This window comes from Xyrauchen texanus, chromosome 5 (assembly GCF_025860055.1).
Source record: "Xyrauchen texanus isolate HMW12.3.18 chromosome 5, RBS_HiC_50CHRs, whole genome shotgun sequence".
Taxonomy (NCBI): domain Eukaryota; kingdom Metazoa; phylum Chordata; class Actinopteri; order Cypriniformes; family Catostomidae; genus Xyrauchen; species Xyrauchen texanus.
The window spans coordinates 5,484,035-5,507,056 of record NC_068280.1 but is presented as its reverse complement, the minus strand read 5'-3'; the positions used below and the strand labels follow the sequence as shown (position 1 = coordinate 5,507,056).

Genomic DNA, 23,022 nt, shown 5'->3' with positions numbered 1-23,022 from the left:
GTAAAAAATGTACTTTTTAGTAAATAAAAAAAGACCATTTTGATTGCACCCATGTCCACTTAAACCTCTCTGTTGTAGGTGGGCAGTACCTGACTGTCTCTGAGGGCGGAGAGAAGCTGGGTGGTCGTGGTGCTCAGTTGATCCTCCCTCTGACTCCGCCCTGGAATGATGGTAACCTCTGCCTGGCATTCCGACACAAGATGGCAGGACATCATGTGGGCATGCTACAGGTGTTTGTACAGAAGGCAAGGCAGCACAGCCCCACAGTCTGGGGTAGAACAGGAGGAAATGGCTGGAGGTCAACGCAGATCACAATTTGGGGCAATGGACTAGAGAGTGTAAGTACATAAGTTTTGTAATTTTACCATTATATTTATGTTGGCTTGAAACACTTTGATTAGCGTTTTTCCAAAATCCCTAAACGAAGACCAAAATATATTACTTTAAGTCCTCCAAGAGCTTTTAAAGATACAAGATTGATCTACCAAATTCGGCACAGACCTTCAGACTATACTGTAGTGTGCTACAGTATGTCTTTAGTAAATTATTGGAACTGTGATTTTTGTACAAGTCTCAAAAAGATCCCATTGACGGAATGTTCTATAGTCCATCCATCCATCTACCCACCCACCCATTGACCCATACATCCATCCTTCGACACATCCATCCATCCATCTACCCACCCACCCATTGACCCATACATCCATCCTTCAACACATCCATCCATCCACCAACCCACCCACCCACCCATTGACCCATACATCCTTCCTTCGACACACCCATCCATCCAACAATCTATCTATTATCCACCCATTGACCCATCTATCCATCCATCCTTTGACACATTAATCCATCGACCATCCATCTATCTATCTGCTCACCCATTGACCCATCCATCCATCTATCTACCCACCCACCTATTGATCCATCCATCCACAGCCTCTATACATCCAACCATCGACCCATTCATCCTTCCATCCATCCATCCATCCATCCATCATCCATCTACAGCCTCTATCAATCCATTCATCGATCATCCATCCATCTATCGACTATCCATTCATCCATCCATCTATCATCCATCCATCCACACACCCATTGACCCATCAGCCCATTCATCCATCATCCATCCATCCATTTCCATCAATCCATCCATCCATCGACCCATTCATCCATCAACCCATCCATCCAGAAAGGCAAAGTTTGAATTAAGTATGGTACGTTTGAATCATCTAAAAAATTCTTACACACCAAACAAACAAACCAAACACTGACGTCAAATGGATTTGGTAGTGCACCAAAACCACTAGTTTGAAAGCCCCTGGAATTAACCTTGTTATTTGGGGGAAGGACTGTTTTTACACAAGGCTTTATGATAATAAATTATACATTTATTTAATTCATGTTGTTTTGTCATTGATTTCTCCACAGATTATTGTGAAGGGCGAACGGCGGAGAGGTCGTAAGGGTGAAATAACTCTAGATGACATAAGTCTCAGGAAAGGTTCTTGTCAGGAAGAGCACAAACTGAGGAGACTTTAACACCAACCACTTCATGGACAGAGACTTTTAATTCAAGTTTTACTTTTATTCACAGACTCCAGGAGGAGGGACACCCCAAAAAAAGGATTTGGGCTTTCTAAGAGTCCCAGTACGGTTTTGGGTGCACTTCCACTGGCCTCTGTCAAATGCTACAAGTGCATGTCCAAAACAGCCTATCAAAATTATTCCTAATGTCTAGGGTAAATAGGATATATGGGTTTCTATTTACTTTTGTAAATTCAAATTTTTGTAAATGTCAGATTTGTCTCCTGTTTTAAATATTTTTCAAAATGTCAAACCAACGGTGTCATACCATTGTTAGTGTATGCTCAGTTAAATAATTACGAATGATGCCCTATTACAATCCTTTTTTTTAGTGCCCTCAACCGCACCATTTGGTCCATTTGCTTTCCTAGCAGCTATCTGAGTGACGAAATATTTTTGGTGTATTATAGTAAATGTATTCATACATGTGTATATATAAATATATTTCAAATATGCTTTGTGTAGGTGCATAAATGTGTGAATTCTTCATCGTTAAAGTGCTGCAGGACAATGTTTACATACACAACCTGATTTTGAGTGTTTTATGGACGTATATTGTTAAGTAAAAACCAGTAAACTGTTTTGAATTTAATTTCTTAATGGCTGTATCAGTCATTCTGTATTATCATCGCAACCATGATTACCATTTAATAATGTATGTTGAATATGAAAGATCTTGGTTTAATATGATGATGCAAAGACTCAAAGATATTAAAAGATGTGAACATAAAATTCCATGTTTACTGTGTGTACACAGTATATAATAATTATTTTTAATTAACCATATTGGGTATCCATTGAGGAGGCAATCAGAGTCAGAGGAGTACTTATCACACCAAATATAATAAACTATATGTCACCCGTCATAAAATCTGGACTTGTTTTGCTTTGAAGGCACAACATTATGGCCAGTAAGACTGAATTGTGCATCCACTTTTAGGTGGCTGGCAGAGCAGTGGTTCAAGATCCAGCCGTTATCTAAAATGATATCAATTTTATTGATCCCCAGGGTGAAATTGAAAATTGCCCATTTTGCTCAGCACTAAAAATGGCAGCAGTCACCTCTAGAGGCATGAGTTTACTTACGTTCTATGACATTTAAGTTTATACTTTTGGTGACAACTTTATTAGGTGCATCGACCTAGTTTACTAACTCCTGCAGCCACAAGCTATACCATTGAACCAAGGCAGGAGGGGTCTGTGGCATCAAGGAATGTATAATATGTCCCAAATTACAAACCTGTCATCTACATAGAGGAGCATGTCCCGCCACTGTCTTTACTTCTACAATTTTTGTGAACAAGTATTCACTATAGTTCATTTTTATGCTCTTAGCTGACAGGAATGGAACCCACAGAGCACTTTTACGATGCTTTAAGCACTTTCACTTCAATATTCAACACACTTTGCATTCACAGATAACCCTCCACACACTAATGTTGGAGAAATTGCTATTAGAATTTTCTTGACCTTTCTGTCAGTTTGGATGGGCCTGGCCATTAATTAGGCATTCTCACCCACAGAATACTGCTTGCAACAAAATTCTCTGGTCTTTTTAGAAACTGTAGTGCATTGATCTTCATCTGGTGAATATATAGGCCATAACAAGCTTCATTTGGTAAATGCTTATATATAGAGCATTGCAACAGAGCCAAGTCTTCATTCTTTAAAAAAAAATAAAAAGAGTTCGGAAATAAGTACATTTATTCGTGGTTAAAAGTCCCGCATTATGGTGCACCATTTATTTTTGGTTTCACAATAAACAGCACCTGGGATTTTATTCATTTCTGTGCCCGTCTCAGTACGGAAAGAGAAAGACATTTTTTTTTAAGATTCTCTACATTGGTTTTTAAAAACGATCAAAACAATGAAACTAAAAATAACAATAAAAATTAAGCAATAATTTTCCATTTAGAAACTTTATATTTTATTTTTTATAAATGAAACACTTTAAAGGTATAGTTCATCATTTACCCTTGTGTTATTCCAAACTCTCTTCTGTGCAATGCAAAAGGTGAACTTCTTGGTGATTTCTTTAGACTAATTTCTAAATGAGTCATTATATGAAGAGAAAAAAATGGCTAGTCTTTAAAATTCACCTTTTGTGTTCCACAGAAGAAAAAAACAAACAAACTTGGTTTTATTCACTTATTTGGTCCCAGGAGTACATTTCCTGCAGCAGGAACAAATCACTACTGAATGCAGTTTTGTCATTCACTTTTTAAGTTAAACTCTTTGACATGATTCAGAGAAAAAATCTATAAGCCTGGTGTCACTATATGAATGTCCTTTACGAGACAATTTCAATTAAACCCAAACAAAACATTGTGTTATATCTGTGGTGATGGTACGGTAAGCAGGCCAGTAGACTTCATTTTGTTCATTCCACCATCCAAGACACAAACACGAGGGAAATTCACCTTCACTAGATGAGCTGCAAACTAAGGGAGGGAAAAGGTAGTGATCATAATCATGCTCTAAATCTCTGACTAAACAAAACACTAACAATGATCAGAGTTCTTAAGAGGAAAAACTCAATCCAACAAAGGCAAAAATGCATTTGGAGGACATTTTTATCAAGACATTTTTTTAAATCAATATGTGTGTTCCCTGCTAATCAAAATCATGACCTTTGCATTGCTAGTGCCATGCTCAACCAATTTGGCTACAGAAACGACAAAACGGAACTATGAATAAATATGAGTAGGACGGTAAACTAAATTACCGTTGTGGCATTCTTCATGATGTTGCTGAGGATCACGATGACACGGAATCTATACCCAGCAAGGGTACTGGCGGTGGGGCATTGGAGCAGTTCTCCCTCTGGACCAAACGTAGAGGTGTATGGAATATTAATGCTGCCTGGGATGTGACCACGACTGAAGCTACACAGGTACGGTTAAGGGCCATTTCCTTGTTTTGTATTACAAGACCAATTTTGACATTACTTTGAGCTGTAATAGTCATTAGACTAATCTTCTTGCTTCAACAACAAAATAAGAATGTGTGACGTATTCACAGGGTTAAATCCTGAAACTCGAGCATGGTTACAGACACTGAATGTCATAGGAGATTTCCGCCTACAACTGGCAGAGGGTTTGATTTACAGAGCAGCACATTCTAACCAACATCAGTCAAGTGTGCTTCCATAAATCGCTGTGATTGGTTAACAATCAGTGGTTTTCACAGTGCAAGAATAAAGATTGTGATACTCTTACCAAGTTTACCTTTATTGTGTTATGGAGTATTTTAGGAATTTTCCCTGTTCGATACAAGTTAAGCTCAATCGACAGCATTTGTGGCACAATGTTGATTAGCCCCCAAAAATAACTCATTTAATAAAAATAAAAAAAGGAACTTACAAAGGAAATAAATGGGGCGGTCACATTTGCCTTCATATGGTGAAATTCCACAGGCTAAATACAGTCATCTCAATGGGAATCTGCGCGTTTGTGAATTTCACGCGATAGACCCCCACTGGCAAAGAATTTCCCTTTGCCGATTTTGCGTTGAGTTCAAGTTTGGTGAACTTTGACAGGCAAATTCGCCGGAAGTTGCATGGTTTGGCAGTGGCCTCAGTGTGGCCGGCGGATATCATTTTAGCAGCGAGTTTCTCTCGTAACTCGATCCAAACGTAACTCTCCCAGACTACACATTGCGACATTAAAAAGAGGCTGCACGTTTTCCACCCACACCTGTTTTGCCCGTGGAATGTGACCATGCCTTAACCTCCATCCATCCATCCATCTTCAACCGCTTATCCGAAGTCGGGTCGCGGGGGCAGCTGCTCCAGCAGGGGACCCCAAACTTCCCTATCCCAAGCCACATTAACCAGCTCTGACTGGGGGACCCAGAGGTGTTCCCAGGCCAGAGTGGAGATGTAATCTCTCCACCTAATCCTGGGTCTTCCCAGAGGCCTCCTCCCAGCTGGACGTGCCTGAAACACCTCCCTAGGGAGGCGGCCAGGGGGCATCCTTACCAGATGCCCAAACACCTCAACTGACTCCTTTCGCCCTTAAACTTTTCCGTGTAAATGTATATTCAATATTTCAACTTCATTGTCAAAATACACTGTAATCCCGTGCACAGACTGCAGATGGCAGGGGAAGGTTCATTCATATTTATTAGTAAAGCATAGGGGTAGTTTGTCCAACCAAGTCAAGAAGCGCGTTCCTGATGAATATTACCGATTCGTCCAATAAGGTATGGCTTTCTTCATGACTGATTCTTCCCCTGCCATCCAACATTTTGGAAATTGGCTCTCTGCACAAGGATATCAAGAAGAGTATAAATGGCCTGCCCTGGCACCACACACAGGAATAGCGTTGGTGATGCATAACAATTTCATCCATTTAGAACAGAGGTCTCACTGCAAAATTACAATTTAGACAACTTTACAGGTTGAAAAATGCATGTTTTTTAATGTATAATTAGAGCAAGTGCCTTAATCTAACCCTGCCGAGTCAAAAGTCATTTTTGTTGTAATCAGCTTTATCTAACAAATGCTGTAGATTGAGCTAAACTTATATTAAACCCGGACCATCCAGCAGTGAAAATCCAGGGGTATTTCGGTGTTGTGATAAGACAAGTAAGCAGCATGCAATCTCTTGGAAGCTCTAGAGCTGTGCGTTTGTAATTGTGTCAGGTAAAGTTCACAGGATTTACAGAACAAACTATAGACAGACCATAGGCTTTGTGGAAACTTTCCAACTTTATCCAAAAATCACTAAAAAGCTATGAAAAGATAGAGGGAGGGAGGGAGGGAGGGGAGAGAGAGAGAGAGAGAGAGAGAGAGAGAGAGAGAGAACAATGAGTGCAGGACAAGATGAAAAAAATGAGTGAAAAATAGAAGTCAGTGCCTTGGGACATTCATCGAATATGACCAAGACAAGTACAGGTAAGAGTCACATCTCCAAGACAAGCGCTGAATAAAATCACTTTGGGATGGAAAGATAAGAAGAGAGAGAGATAAAAAAAAAGAGTGCATAACTAATTGAATAATAAATCTTATTAACTACCTTCAGTTACAATCATTGATATTTTGTGATACTTATTTTAACAAAGATGACTGTGCGTGCTACTTCTTAGAAACATCTAATAACCTTTCTCTATTCCTCAAGAGGACGGTGAAATGGTCCACTAAATCATTAGTTCATGCAGATTTAAAAGGCATTTAAAAAAGGTTCAAAATATTGATCTAGTTTCTGTAAAACACAAAATGAGAGAACTATGGAGTTACATTGGTGCCACAATTTTGGTTATGTAAGATTATATTTTCAGTGCACAAAAATGTTCAGTATTTTTAACACACAAAAACATTATTTTGCATATTTGTGAACTCAGTTGGGAACGCAATGTATATTCATGCAAAGATGACTTCATTTTGAACGCTTTTGCACTCAAAAATTTTTTATTTGAATGTGAATTAGAATTCTGACATTTATGTAACTCCATAGTTTTTTGCACTTGCAAGATCTCAATGTTTGTTTTGCTTGCATCCTATTGTTACAATGTGGCTGCTCATTTTTTTTCCTCAAAGCATTTTATACTGTACATTTATTATGAATTCCCCAATTATGTAACCCCACTTGGGTGCTGTAATAAATCTACTTAGAGCTGCACTATGCAAACACTAACAAACCTCATATAACAGATGAACCACATCCCAATCATGCCTCTCCCACACATTCCACTATGGTGTCACTAATAGCAACAGACAGAAACATTACTTAAGGCTTAATTGTTAAACAGTCTGACTTTTTCATAATGTATACCTGCCAGCCAATTCTCATAAAAGAGGAAATCTGAAAATAACTGGAACCTAGTTAGCTAACTGGAAATCTGTTAATGATAGTGACAGTGCAACAATACGTACCTTTAAACGACAAAACACTAACTACTATTGTAACTCTCCAAGTAGATTTATGTGAATGAATGACAGGTCTTGATTGGACCTCAACAAAGTCTCAAGAAAAGCATCTGGTTGAGGACATTTACTAAATAAATGGATGTTCAGCTGGCCATGTTGGTGGCTTCTCTATGGCCAAGTCTTGTGATGGGATTAAAGGTGTAGTGGTGTTTACACATTATGGGCCACTAATCAAAGCTTGATTTGCTGCAATCAAGTTAACAAAAACTAAGGACAAATTAATGACTGGCTAAAACTCTGAACACAAGTCACACGCTAGCACCTGATTAGAGCACAGTACTGGGCCACAAGCTATGGGAAAAAATGTAATTGGGTAAACAGTGATATTGAATTGGCGTATAAACTTTTACCATAATACAGCATTTTAATCCACCAAAAACCAAAAACTCCATTACCCACAAACTTCAGTGGGAAAAGAAATCGATGATGTTAGAAATGTGAAACGAAAACAGATTAGTGTTGACGTGGCCTGAGAACCTTAAAGTAAGTTGTGTTTTTAAAATGAAGACTAAAAGGATACTCCTCAAGGCTCCGGATGTCCACTGCCAGGATCTTGGGTTTCCCAGTCCTGGCCCTCCTGACGGGGGTTTTAAAGTTTGCCGGTCCACTCAGCTCACACAGGTCAATGAGATCTTCGACAGATATACGCGGAGAGAATTCTGCTTTCAGCTCGCTCAGCTTCAGCGGCTCACGGCTCTGAGAGTTCAAAAGCAAAACGTGAAGAAGATAGATAAACATGTTTGAAGCAACAGTGAGTGTTATTTATCTTTTATGTGTGAAAGTGGGTTGAGAGAGACAGTAAATGTTCGAGCTAATACCAGAGGTTGCATTAACTGCAAGATTTTTGTCATTTTCAGAATTGTATGAACAAGTCGGGAGAGAGACTTATGTGAGGAATTGGGGAAATGAAGTGTTTGTCTAGTTTGTCTTGGGTGACCAGAGAGCAAAACTGCAGCACTGGTTTTCTTTTTCACATTGTGAAATAAAAAAAAAAATCAAAGAAGCCTAAGAGATCTTGATTAATAAGTACTTGTATTATCCATATCACATAATACATACACAAACACATAAATATATGCATGTAAAAATGCTTTAACAGACAGTTCCAGGTAGTTGCTATTCTCCACTTTCTCATCCCTTCTCAGCTAAATCAGTTGGGAATATTCACTCTCTGCATCCCACACCCTGACCACTGGTATCCCACAAGGTTCTGTATTCGGTCCTACACAATTCTCCATTTACACCAGATGACTTGGTTCTCTCATTCAATAGCATATCTTCTCTTTTTACTGCCATGTCTACAAAACTCAGGACAACATTTCATGCCTCTCAGAGAGCATCTCAGTACATCTCTCTTACATCTTGACCTGAATGAATAATCATCATCTCAAGCTCAACCGGGACTGACCTGAGCTACTCTCGAGAAGACTTCCCACTCAGTTTCTCTCATTGTGGTTGAAGATCACGCAGTTGTTGCCTCGAGGTAAATAAAAACTCTTGAATTTGTTCAAAATGACCAGCTCACCTTCAGTGAACACATCACAGCAAATGCCCTGTCTTGCGGCACTACATAGCACAATGCAAGAAAAGTGAAGCCTTTCTTGACCTCAACTCTATCCAACTTTTTGATCAACCGCTAGCTTTCTTTATAGTCAACGCCTCAGACAGGACGCCCACTAACAACCCACCATTTTAACAGTATGCCATGAAACAAAACTGTGTTTAAAAGGTACAGGGTTGATATTATGAGCACTTCTGAGGAAGAACTATTCAATATATTTGCCAAAGTTTGCCAGGCAAGTAGAATCAAATCGTGTTAACATACTCAGAGATTTGTTTAAGGCACTTATTACCAAGTAAACTAGATATCCACAAGCACAATTGTATATCCTGACCACACTTCACTCACGCAAGTCAAAAGTCTGGCTCTGCGTTTTTATGACTACAATTCACAGCTCGTCAGCTTACTTGCACCTGCCACATAACCCTTTAAGGGTCAGACTGATCACTCAGTTAAATTGGAAACAGTAGGTTAACTGTTTTTGAGCTAAAATCGGTCTGTGCTTACCGAAATTCTTAACACTGCCCCTTAGTGGCCAAAGCTGTAAGTGCTGTTGGGTGAATGGGCAAGAGTGAGCCATTTTCCAGGGTGTAATGCATATTTTTTTAAACTGTACCCCCTGAACCAAACCCCAAACCTAAACCTAACCATCAGTGGAGTAAAAATGCTATAAGGAAAAATGCAACCTCCGAATCGGGCTCGTCACTGATTATGTGAAAGCAATTACTACCTGGTTTAAACGTAGGATCCAAAATCCAAACGTGGGATTCAATGCTGTTGAAACAATGCACTTCTGGTCGTAAGGTAAACACATTGGAGCCGATGCTCAGTGTCTGATGTCAGTGTATCTGCATAATGTGGCCAATCCTGGGGTATCGGAAACAGCATGCCGACTTCCCATGTGCAAAGGTATCCAAAACACTGCTGCTTAATTCACAGTTAACCTCACAAGTTACTGTACATCTTTGCTCAAGCTTCTACATGGGGTGCCCAAACTTGCCAGAATCAAATTCAAAACAATTTTATGAACTGCCATTAGATCCAATGCCTTGGGCCCCTGATACCTACTGTATATTGCATTAGTAAACTTTGCATCCTATTCAGGCTGCCGCAATTAGCTTCTTCCAGTCTCCAAACGCAGCCCACCTGTCTGGAAATTTCTCCATCCTGGTCACGTCGCGATCATTAGTAGAGTAGCAGATGGAGCAGTTACACTTAAAAGGAGACACTCCCTTTCGAGTTGCTGTTTTCAAAATTAACACTTGCCCTCAATAATAGATCTCATCCCTGACTCACACCCAGATAACAAAATTTCGTGCACTCGACTAAATAGGACTGTTATAGTTCTAACTGGCACTTTAGGTACTGGAGTATCATTAGATGTTATATCAGGGTGGAAAGGACCATTTCAAAAGGCACAATAGTTAAGGATGAGAATCAGGGTTGTTGCTCTGGGGTCAGTTGCACCAGCATAAGTTACATCTTAGACTAGCTATAGTGTAAATCAGGGTTGGGAGGGTTACTTTTGAAATGTGTTCCACTAGAGATTACAGAATAAATGCTGTAAAATGTCATTTGTAACGTATTCCGTTAGATTACTTAAGGTCAGTAATGTACTCTAAATACTTTGGATTACTTCTTCAGCACTGGTAGATTTTTTCACTTGTTTTGACTATATAAACTCTGCCAGACCAGTAAGACAACATACACATGTTAAAAATACATTCTCTGAAAAACCTAAATATCTTATGCAGTGTTGTTTCTAAAACAACCTTTTTTTTTTTTTTTTAAGAAATCAAAATATTTTTTTATGATAATCAACGTGATTGAGTTTAGCTTGTATTAAACATGGGATATTCCTTTTGAGAACTGGTGGTGCTACCCTAAACAGGTCTTGACATCCCAACACTGGCCAAAACTATTAGTACATTTAGTTTTTAGTTTATTCGATTTCCATTCCTCGTAATTTTTTTACCAACATATCATCTTTCGACAACACCTGTCATGCAGATGTTAATCCATTCAAACACAAACTTGTTTGCAGATTGCTATTAGTAATATTAAAATATCCTTTTAGCGCATTTCTAGCACATTTCATCATACCAACAAACCCTAATTACAAACCATTCCATCGCTGAATTCCACACTTCTTAGTGCAGGAGGAAAGGGCAGCATGGGTGTGGGCATGTCTCGCAAATGAAAATGTTCAGCAGCCCATGAAATCATTCCAATCAGTGACGGAGTGCCAGCCTCCCACAGAGTGCAGCCAATTACCTGCGAGGTCACCTTAGATATGGAGGTAAGTTTGAGGCTGATGTCCAGTGGATTCTGTATTAAAGTGCATTAGTTCCTTTAGGCTTGTGGCATTCTAATCATTGCCTAAAAGTGGGCCTTATGCCCTGGTTTCTGACAGTCTAAATGCAGGAAAGAGTTTTGACCTTTTATTATTAGCAGTGGCATTTCGATAGACCATAACTAACCTGCTTGAATGCTCCGAGCTTTTGTAGAGAACCAAGGAATGAGGGGCCACAGAGATGGTCTGGACACAAAGTCAAAATGGTAAATGTTCACATTTCAGACTCAAGACTGAAAGGACAGAGCGGGACACAAAAGAGCTGGCTTCAAAAATGGGAAAATAATCAAATACATGCATACATGCCCATGAGGATTTCCTCTCTGAACACGATTACGTTTGGAAATCTGCAAACAAGCGTGTTGACGAGGGATGGAAGTCTGCCATATATTCAATCTTGTGACAATGCCCTGTGCTGTTAAAAATGAGACAGACCATCCAACATCTGTCTACACAAGAATACATTTGCAATGGAACAGGTGACTCATTTTTCAAGGCTGCCACACTTTAAAGAGCCTTAAAGAAAAGACGTTCTAGAATCCAAATAAAAATGCAGATTCAAGACATTAAGAAAGAGATGTGAGTTGGAGTGTTGAGTTGGTGGTCGGAAAGATTACAATGCATCTAATTTAACATAAAGTGGCAAGAAAAGTATGTGAACCCTTTGGAATTACCTTCATTTACGTATAAATTTGTCTTCAAATCTGTTTTTGTTCTTCTTCTAAGATACAATAATGAACAAACACAATCTGTTTTAATTAAGACATTAATTATTGCTCGTGTACATACTGAAAAGATCATTCAAACATTCACAGTGTAGGTTGGAAAAAGTATGTGAACCCCTAGGCTAATGGCATCAACAAAAGCTCATTAGAGTCAGGAGTTGGCAAACCTGGCATCCATTTAATAAAGCGAGATTGGAAGTGTGAGTTAGAGCTACTTTGACTTATAAAAAGCACTCAAATATTTTGAGTTTGCTTTTCACAAGAAAAGAGATCTCGGAACACTTTTGATCAAGAATTGTTGCTTTGCATAAAGCTGGAAAGCCAGTCCACAGTTAGACAAAATGTCTATAAATGGAGATGATTTAGTACTGTGGCTACTCTCCCTAGAAGTGGCCGTCCAGCCAAGATGACTCAAAGGGCACAGCAAATCAGCAAAAATTATAATAAAAACTATTGCCTAATTCTTGCATAGACTGCCACTGTTAAGAATGACACAGTGGCCTGCCCACTTCCTCACTTCTAGCCAATTAGAACTCACCGTGACAATAACCTCAGTTCACGGAAAAGTCATTGGCACTTCGTCATACCGTCAGTCAATCATTATCAGGGTAACACAAAGGCCAGTATGTACACAGCCATGAAGGAATGTTTTTAATAGGATTACCTATAGTTCTTTGGAGGTCTGGTTCTTTGTGTCATGTTATTGAAATCCTTGTAATAGAGTTATAGAGTAAACTAGCTTATACATGTAACAAGCCACAGACACCCTTTAAAAGCAGCCAGTAAAGTTGAACTAATGGAGGGGAATTCTTCACAAAATGCACTGACATTACGACGTGTTTAATGGTTGAGAGCTTGAGGGTAATGAACAACTGTTAAAACTGCTTGAAGAGAACTGCTGAAGTGGAAGGATAACGGTACAGAAATTAATTTGCAGAATAATATGTGAATACGGTCCTTAACAGTGTCAGAATATGAGGCAGAGACATGACGCAAAATGTATGTAATAGCTACGTTTAATGTTTTTGATAACACTCTGAATAAGATTTTTTTGAAAAAGAAAAAGAAAAAGAAAGAAATTACCTAGAAAAAAATTGCCAGCATTTTCTGACTGCCTTTGAGACATTTTTTGCAATTATCATTATCAAAGTAAGACGTATTTCAATTATATACACCTTATTTTGACAATGAGCCTCTCTGGGAGTTTTTAATTCATATGGCAAAAAAAACAACTTTATAATTCATGCTTTATCTTCCTCATCTTGAGTTATTCATTAGGCTATGCTTTATAGCATGTAAACAAGAATGTGAATAATAAGCATTATATTGCTGAATGTTTGATAAGCAAACCATGTGAAAAGCTTCATTGGAACATTGTATCATTTGAAAATGAACAACAGTCATACTGTTGCAGTCTATGTTACTATTAGATTGTCCTACCTAATAAAAAATTTTTTTTTTCCAAATTTGTATCTTTGTTTGTATCTTTGTATCATTGTTTTTTCCCCATTGCTTCTATTTTGCTCTATTGTTTTTTTCTATTCGTTCTACTGCTTCTATCTTGTTTTATTCCTTTTATCTTCTTGTTATATATATATATATATATATATATATATATATATATATATATATATATATATATATATTTATATATTTATTTACTATAGCTTATATTTTGTTCTACTGCTTTTTTCCCACTTGCTTCAATCTTGTTATATGGCTTTTTATTGCTTCAATATTATATTGTTTTTTTTATTGCTTTTGTGTTCTTGTTGTATTGTTTTTTTTTTTTGTCTATTTTTACTACTGCTTGTATCTTATTCTACTGCTTTTTCTATTGCTTCAATCTTGTTCTATTGTTTCTTTATTGCTTCTATCTTGTTTATATATATATATATATATATATATATATATATATATATATATATATATATATATATATATATATATTATTTCTCTCTTTTTCTAAGGCTTATCTTTATTTTCTTTTTTATTGCTTCTATATTGTTCCATTGCTTTTTATTTTTTTTATATTGCTTCTGTCTTGTTACATTGTTTTTTCTATGTTTTATTGCTTCTATCTTGTTCTATTGTTTTATCTTTTTATTGTTTATGTCTTGTTCTGTTGTTTTTCTTTACAAAATGTAATTGCATTCTTGTTCTATTGCTGATTTATTTGTTTTTATTGCTTCTATCTTGTTCTATTGTTGCTTTATTATTTGCTATTGCTTCCATATTATCCTATTGTTTTATCTTTTTTATCACTTCTATCTTGTTAAATTGTTTTTTCTATTTTTCTATTGCTTCTATCTGGTTCTGTTTATTTTTTTGTATTACTTATTCAATTTCTTTTTTATTTATTACTATTGCTTATATCTTGTTCTATTGTTGCTATCTTTTCTCTGTTATAACATTTTTACTGATGGTTTGATTCATCTTGAATCATTACTTAAAGGGTCCTGAAACCCTGAGACACATATTTTGAGATATTATCACATAATTGATATATATATATAAATTATTATTTTTTTTACATTCCGTTATTCCGGTTTAAAAACTAAACTTGTAGCAACGTTGTAAAATATGAGGTACAAGCATAAACTCTGAGTTATGCTTGTTTTTAGAGTACGCTAATAAGCCATTTGCAGTGGTGTAGTCCTACCAGAAAAAGGTGGTTTACTATTGCCCAGTCCCTGTTCGTCTAACTATATATTGTACTGTTACTTTAGACTGCATAATCTGCGTATAGAGAACTGTGGAACTGTTCTGTGACATTCCGACTTTAAAACGTTTGAAAAATACAACTTTTAATACTTTTACAAGTTTCTTAGTTTCATCATTACAGGAACATATTAAAGACTGAATTAGTCATACTGGTCAAGCAAAATTACTATAAAATTCAGATGTCCATCCAGTTAAATGGGCAGCATCACATCGATTTGTTATATTACACTTGTAATGGGGACTTAAATCACACAGAATTGTAGGAATGACCCATAATTACAGGCGCTCCTGTGCGAGACGCTGCTTTACATTAAAAAACAGCACAGACGGACGCAAAAACACATTCAGTGCGAACGTCGCCTACTAAACTTAGAATGAAAAATGCTTTAATACAATGACCAGGAAGAAGAGAGAAAGGGAGAGAAAAGGCTTAACATGAAAATAGTGTATTTCTCCTCGGATTACTGGCAGTAAATAGTTTTTATCATAAGGGAAATGAAAGAAAATCACATTAATGATTTAACTAAACCTGTACTTTTATTTTGAATGAATGCAGTAATGCAGATTTTCTAACCTCTCTCTCCCTCTCTCTGTTTACCGAACGAGCTCTGACATATGCAATAAAATGTAATGGCATGCCATGTATAGGTTCGTTTACTGGTGTTTTAAAATAATGCACTCAAATGCTATATGATTTTGACAAAATGATCTTGCTTCTGACAGAAAACACACACTGATTGTCACTGATCATCCATGTACAGCAACAGCCGATATATCACGTGAAAGGTGTGTGTGTGTGTGTTTCAGGTCAATTTCTCTCAATTTGTGAAACATTCTCAGCAGTTTGGGTGTGTGACGCTAAAATACGGGACAAACGGCATCGCATATGGATTTCATATGGAACGCAATTTTTTTCCGTAATTATGGGATGATTCCTTGTTTTACAGGATGTTTGACATATTTTGTTAATTCAATTTACCTGGTACTGCTGTGAGGGTGACTCTCCACTCACTGTCATAAATTCCCTCAGTCAATGATGGCGATGACAACGGTTGTCAAGGGCGGAGAATGGAAGAATTCAAGTGATAATGCACCAATTACAACAAAGAATCTCCAGTTTCACAAAACAGCATCCAATACAGTTAAAGGGAAACTAACGACAGTAGACTATGGACTAATGAAGCAGAAAAACAAGTGGGTATCCCAAGGGTATACCCAAATATTGATCGTTAGAAGTCGTTATACACAAACAGCCCTGGGAAAAAAGTAAGCATATGCGTATCATGCGTGTGTATGGCCCCAAATACAACACTGGCCATTTGATTCTAAGCGTTTCCTCTCATTTTTTTCCCTCCTCAATTTGGAATACCCAATTCCCAAAGCGCTCTAAGTCCTTGTGGTGGCATAGTGACTTGCCTCAATCCAGGTGGCGGAGGACGAATCTCAGTTGCCTCCACGTCTAAGACCATCAATCCATGCATCTTATCACGTGGCTTGTTGAGCATGTTACCGCGGAGACGTAGCGTATGTGGAGGCTTCACGCTGTCTCTGCGGCATCCAAGCACAACTCACCACGCACCCCACCAAGAGCGAAAGACATTCTAGCAACCATGAGGATGTTACGCCATGTGACTCTACCCTCCCTAGCATCCGAGCCAATTTGGTTGCTTAGGAGACCTGGCTGAAGTCACTCAGCACGCCCTTGATTCGAACTTGCGACTCGAGGGGTGGTAGTCAGCGTCTTTATTTGCTGAGCTCCTCTCACATTTTGATGTTCAGCCATGAGTCCAATTTTTACTTGACCCCCTCCCATCCCACCCACTCCTGCTCACCTTTTTACATATTTTCACACCCTTTCATGACACTTTTTTTCTTTAAGTCTGAGGTGTGAATGACTGGTGCTCAAGTAGGGGGGTTTCATGACACTTTCAGAACTTGAAACAATGTTTATTTAATCAACAAATTAGTTTTAGTTTTGCAGTGATGTTGAAATTGGTATTTGAGAATCATGACATTTCACTTGTATTGGTATACCAACTACAAAAATGTTGTTATCATGACAACCCTACAACAACTGTCACAATAAAAACATAATGGTTATTACCGCACACCTTGACAGTAACTTTCAGAGCTATACCATCTACAACTACTTAGTGTTTCTCAAAAACTTATTCAGCCGTGCCCACATGATGTTTCTCAGAATCAGCTAAAGTTACTGCTATCGTCTCTCTGTCAAACACACACACACACACACACACAGAGGTACAGGTGCACGCACATACACACACACACAAACCCTGTCGCTGACAGCAGGTTTGGCTATGAGTTCCGACTTGTTGGAGTCAGGAGACGGCGCCTGTCAGATGGCCGAGAAAGAGAAGCAGAAAGCTTGTTCAGCAGACAAATCATGCTCTAATGACCAGGAGATGACAATCAACAGCAGCTCTAACTGCACCATTTACCACCCAGAGCACAACCAGATAAAGAATGCCAGTTTTTCACTCTGAGAGAAGTGCTAGTATGACAGAGAATGAATAAATAATACATTTAGAAGAAAATAAATCCGAATTTCTTTAACAAAAGGAAGGGTTTGGAACTCAGATGGTCTTACTGAGCCAGAGACAGTAGATCTGAAGTAATTAGGCAAGACCGCAGTTGGTTGGCACACTTTTTATTCTTTGTTGAATATCTCTTTTTGGTAAAAAACAAACACATTCAATGTAACCAGATACTTATTGACTTTTGTTTTAATTAAATGGTCAAACTTATGTTGTGCATTTGTGCCAGTCAAGCCCAATATGGGGTTGGCTGGCACAGGTTGTGTGCTTGGTTGGCACAGTGTTACAACACTATATTTTTAAGAGAGAAGCAGCACAAATTTTAAACCTGGACATGGAGCAACACATGTCTGTCTTCTATCATTAATATGAGTAATGATTATATAATTAATATGATATAACTAAGATATACAAATGTACAGTTTGGAATTAAAATTAACAATTTTTACTTTATAAACTGGTATAAAGTCTTTTTAATCTTTTTAATCATCAAGGCTTGAATCAGTGTATGTTTAATAGGCATAATAATAATAATAATAAGTATGAATTATGTTATATGTATATATGTTATATATGTGTGTATTTAGAGGTATTACGTGTGTAAATAAGAAATACTGTGTATGAAGGTTATGGTTATGAATTATTATCTATTCTTTTTCTATACCCAGTGTGTGATAACCCATCCAAAAACCAATGTGCCAACCAACCTTACTCATGTTAGCCAACTAACATAGCTTATCACAGGCTTATAAATCTTTTATCAAAATATAGCTGATACCCATCACTATTAACTCAAATGAATATATTTAAAATATATTTTGTGGTATTGTTTCTATAAACATTTTAGCAGATGAGTATAATATTCGTTTTGACATCGATAAAGTGAAAAGTTGTCTTCACAATAACACATTTTAACATTCAGATGCCCTGACAGAATCAATAAGACCCCGTTTCCACGGTTTTAAGATGTGTTTCGGGTAATTTGATCACATGTGGTCAGCCCTAAATACATCTAAAATGTTTTGAACCACATACCACATCACATTTGAGGTGTAAAAGCTAATCCGCCCTGTATGCGTCACAGCAGCAGTGAAGCACCAACACTTACAATCTACTGCTGCACTAAAACAAGAGTTTAAACTTTGCCGGTTACGACATACATGTTGCATTTGAGTTTAGATTCAATTTCAACCACTTCTGGGAGAAACCGCACAGTTTTTTTCACGCTTTCTTTGTCTTTTCTGACTTTGTTGCGCTGTAATATCACGCAGTAACACACTGGATGAGTGATTGATGTATGTAGTCACGAAACAAGTGACCCTCCCCTCCAAATCCGAACACAAGTGGTCACAGGAGACGCATTTAAGGTGTAAACACCAATGTGACTCATCTGACTACATGTGATCAGATCACCCGAGATGCATCATAATACCATTTTTACAACAATATTTTGTGCAGGGTTTCTCCTCGGTCAAGTATTTTGTTTAACCAAGCTACAGTAAACTAACTTGATTTAGTTAACTCCTTATTTCTATAGGGCAAGTTACATTCTGACTGTACATGAATACAGCACAACTCATCATTACTGTGATAATGAGTGTAAAAAATATACATAATACAATTAAAATATATTGTAGAGCAGAGGGGGGCGAGGCCGGGTCGGAATATAGCGCGCCCAGTCCCCAATCAGCCTGATGAGTCGCGAGAGGGATAAAGGCGGCCGGTGACGATGGTTCGAGAGAGAGAGAATTACGGGCATGTCCGTCATGTGTGTGTTTATGTTTGTGTGTTTTGGTTTTTGAGTTTAATTAAATATCATTTATATTGACAAGCCGTTTCTCACCTCCTCCTTGCCCATGTTAACCCCCCTTACATATAGATATATTCACCCTGTTCATTTGATATGAAATTACTATTACAGTTTACTATGATAAATTACAGTAAGTGTTTACCTCATTTAAAAAACCTTATTAAAAACCCTTTATTTTGGCGCATGACACCAAACCCTTTATTTGGCGCATGACACCCTTTATTTTGGCGCATGTAGCTGTTTTCCTCATCAACTGTGGTTAGAACGTTGCTCTGTCTAGCAGTTTGAGAGGTTTCACTTCATCCACAGCACTTTAAAGTAAAAAAACAACAGCTTCTCAGTAGAATTTAAATGGATCACTTAAGTTTTGTGGTCTGTGCAGCGATAACGAAAGAAGCTGGATTGAGTAGCACGAGTGATCCCGCTCTGCGCTCTCCACTATTTGGAGCACAAATATCGGAAAGCCTAGCGCGCGCGTCGTTCACGTGAATTGCAGACGCATGTTTCAGATGAACAGCATATTTGCCGTTTAAGAAGTGTCAAATGCGAGATTGATGTCATTAAATTAGCTTTGGCAGCCTGAAATTTCGCTTATGCTGAGTTTTAAACCCGATTTTTACTCGCGACAGTTTTGTGGAGATCGGCGACAAAAGCCTGAAATCTTAGGCAAATCGGAGCTTGCTCCCATGAGCGATGATCGCACTATATGAACTATCAAAGACACGATTTGAGAGAAGCGCCGACACGTCGCCGATGTCAGTGAGATATCTAGCATGTTAAATATCTGGACCTGTTTGCGACTCCAAATTGCGCAATGTGAAATGTGTTTTGACTGAATACAACCACAGTGTTAACCTACAGCCAATGAGAGAGCAAGAAACGGGGCATGGGAAGTTTCAGTGGGAGGAGTCCTGATGTACCTGCAATAGAACATCAACTAGCATGGCTGCGGTATCAAGAAAGTCTCATTGGACCGAAGAAATGGTGGAAAAATAAGTGGAACATTGGCAGGAGCACCAGTATATATTTGATGTTTCATCTGAACTGTCCCACAACCGGATGGAGAAAGAGAAGAGTTGGAGAGAAATTGCCAATTCTCTTGGACAGTCAGGTTAGCAAATAGGGAGATTTTTCAGTAGGAGATACTTTTTCATATTGCAACCAATAAAATATATGATTAAAAACATACACATCATATTCTATAATACATAACATATGATCATGCATTTGTTTTCGTATCTCGTATCACTTCTCGCATGTACTCTGCTGTGAAACGCCACTTACGTGCCTTGTGCACTTTCTCATTGATTGCTTTGCGAAGAAAATAGATGCAAATGTATGTGTGGGTGTGAAGGCATTTGTGGCTTGCGAGATCATGAGTAGAATTAACATTTCTAAGCTTTATCAGATATGAATGTTGCTAGCTAGAGAATACTGAAGCAGTGGATTTGCAGACATAAGGCTGTGTTCAGTGAGAGAATAGGGAAAGAACAGGTCAATAGATGAGTGTTTGTGAAGCTCAGCTCTGCCTCAGGGCAATCGTTGATGAAACGCAAACAGAGAGCCATCCTCAAAGAGGTAAAAGGTTTCTATCTTGAGTACATCAGATAGTGGCTCTCAAAAGTGACTCAAAATATTTCTGCCAGTCACATCTGTTCTATGAAATGAAATCTCTGCCAAAATCATGAGCACGAGCAAAGCTGTTTACATTAGTAAATGGATGGCAAAGCAAAGAGGGCTGTGCTAGACATCGCATAAATGAGATACATGACAAAAAAGCTCTCAAGTAGATAGATCTTGTTTGTGGCCAGATTATTATTTTAGGGCTGTTTTATAGAAGAAAAAATCTGTGAAATTATAGCCCAAACACAATGTGATTTTTAATAATTTTTTGATAGTGAAGTGATTTTTTAAAAATATCAAATTCGTTCAAAAACACATTCAAACTCGTGTTCACCTGATTAGGGTACAGATTTTAATTAATGTTTGATCATACAATGGCTGTAAATATTTTTATGTTCAACTCTTCACGTTTATTGCACACTAGCTGGTATTTTTTTATAAGTAATGTAAAAAGTAGTAGTGTTCCTGTTCCACTCCACCATATCCACCATTAACAAAATAGAAATACAACCTAACTGTTGGATCAATGTGAAAACATCAAACCTTTTTATTAAATAAAATTAAATGGTTTGAATCTATATTGTTTAACACATTTTTTGAAAATATATCTGAATTTGTCACTTTCTTGAAAAAGCCTCGTCCCTTTCATCTGATACACCACGACTGTGACATTTACATTAATTAACGCGTTTCGTTTTTACTCGTTTTGTTACTCGTAAGGTCAAGCATTAGTGCAAGGCCTACAAGTGTGTAAGAAAGCAAAACATAAAATAAGTAATTAATCATATAAATAAGTTAAAAAGAATGTCTGTCTCTTGATTTCATGTCATTGGTGTTATCGATATTAAAAACATGTTTTTTCAGAAGTTTTTAAAAAGTGATGTTTAATATTTTAAAATGAATGTTAATTTAAATATGTTATATTGTTTAATGTTCATGTGAAATATTTTTATTGACAAAAAAATATATATACATTTAATGGTATGATTTATTGATTTTGTGACGCTATTGACACCATCTTTGAAAATGTATACTTTTAAGAATTTAAGAATTTGTCACTGGCGTAAAAACCCTCGCTTCATTCATGAAACAAATGAAAGATCTGCAGTCAAGTTGTCCTTTATGTTTAAAAATGTCAAGATAATAACACAATTTTACCCTCAGCTTTTATGAGGAATAATTGAAGTGAACAAAACATTTCATTTTTTATTTTATTATTATAATTTCTTTATAATAAAGGCAACATTTTTTGAGAATAACCCATTTCCAACATTTAAGGTGTATATAAGTTTGGCTGTAGGAATTGGAGTGTTTATTAGCGAGTTAAAAGCATCTCATTAACAAGTAAATTGTGGCCGTTTGAGATCCTCAGTGGCTAATAATAATAATTCCTTACATTTATATAGCGCTTTTCTAGGCACTCAAAGCGCTTTACATAGCATAGATGATGCGACAGCAGCCATAGTGCGCCAGAACGCCCACCACACACCAGCTATTGGTGGTGTGTGGTGGGCTGCTATAGGGGAGAGTAGAGTGATGCAGCCAATTCAGGGATGATAAATAGGGGCCAATGGGGGGAATTTGGCCAGGACACCGGGGTAACACCCCTACTCTTTACGAGAAGTGTCCTGGGATTTTTAATGACCACAGAGAGTCAGGACCTCGGTTTAACATCTCATCCGAAGGACAGTGCCTTTTTACACCCCCTGCTGGCCTCCCTAATACCACTTCCAGCAGCAACCTTGGTTTTCCCCAGGAGGCCTCCCATCCAGGTACTGGCCAGGCTCAACCCTGCTTAGCTTTAGTGGGCAACCAGTCAAGAGCTGCAGGGTGATATGGCTGCTGGCAAATTCACCACTCTTCTGAATGCAAACCTTCATGAACCATTTGACTAGCAGTGGGTAATTGTCTGAACTTCATACTCTTTGACTTTACCTTTCAGCGCAAGACAATGTTTAAAAGTTCAATCCAAAAAGGGCAAAAAGAACTCGGCAAGATGTCGAAGGCAATTGCTTTTTATAAAGGTCAATGTGGTTTTTTTATGTTCTAACTTCAATATCAAATGCTCTCATGAAAGTAAAATTATAGCGAAAATAAATTGGTACTTCTACATGCTATTACAAATTATTCAGTGGCCGTTCACCAATATAAA

General features: G+C 37.7%; 2 protein-coding genes across 3 annotated transcripts in view; one reads left to right on the top strand and one right to left on the bottom strand.

Moving 5' to 3' along the window:
• npnta (nephronectin a) overlaps positions 1-2,444 on the top strand; it is a 69,982-nt gene extending 67,538 nt beyond the window's left edge. Inside the window, 2 exon segments of the mRNA XM_052127008.1 lie at positions 79-338; positions 1,432-2,444. Coding sequence (XP_051982968.1) covers positions 79-338; positions 1,432-1,542 — 371 coding nt within the window. The 3' untranslated portion in view covers positions 1,543-2,444.
• An 835-nt stretch (positions 2,445-3,279) lies between these two features.
• The window catches only part of tbck (TBC1 domain containing kinase), a 66,572-nt gene continuing 46,829 nt past the window's right edge, over positions 3,280-23,022 (bottom strand). For both annotated transcript variants that reach the window (XM_052126634.1, XM_052126633.1), the window contains exons 24-26: positions 8,037-8,212; positions 4,313-4,472; positions 3,280-4,028 (exon numbers count right to left, since the gene is read on the bottom strand). In XM_052126634.1, coding sequence (XP_051982594.1) covers positions 3,918-4,028; positions 4,313-4,472; positions 8,037-8,212 — 447 coding nt within the window. In that variant the 3' untranslated portion in view covers positions 3,280-3,917. The remainder of the gene's footprint in view (positions 4,029-4,312; positions 4,473-8,036; positions 8,213-23,022) is intronic.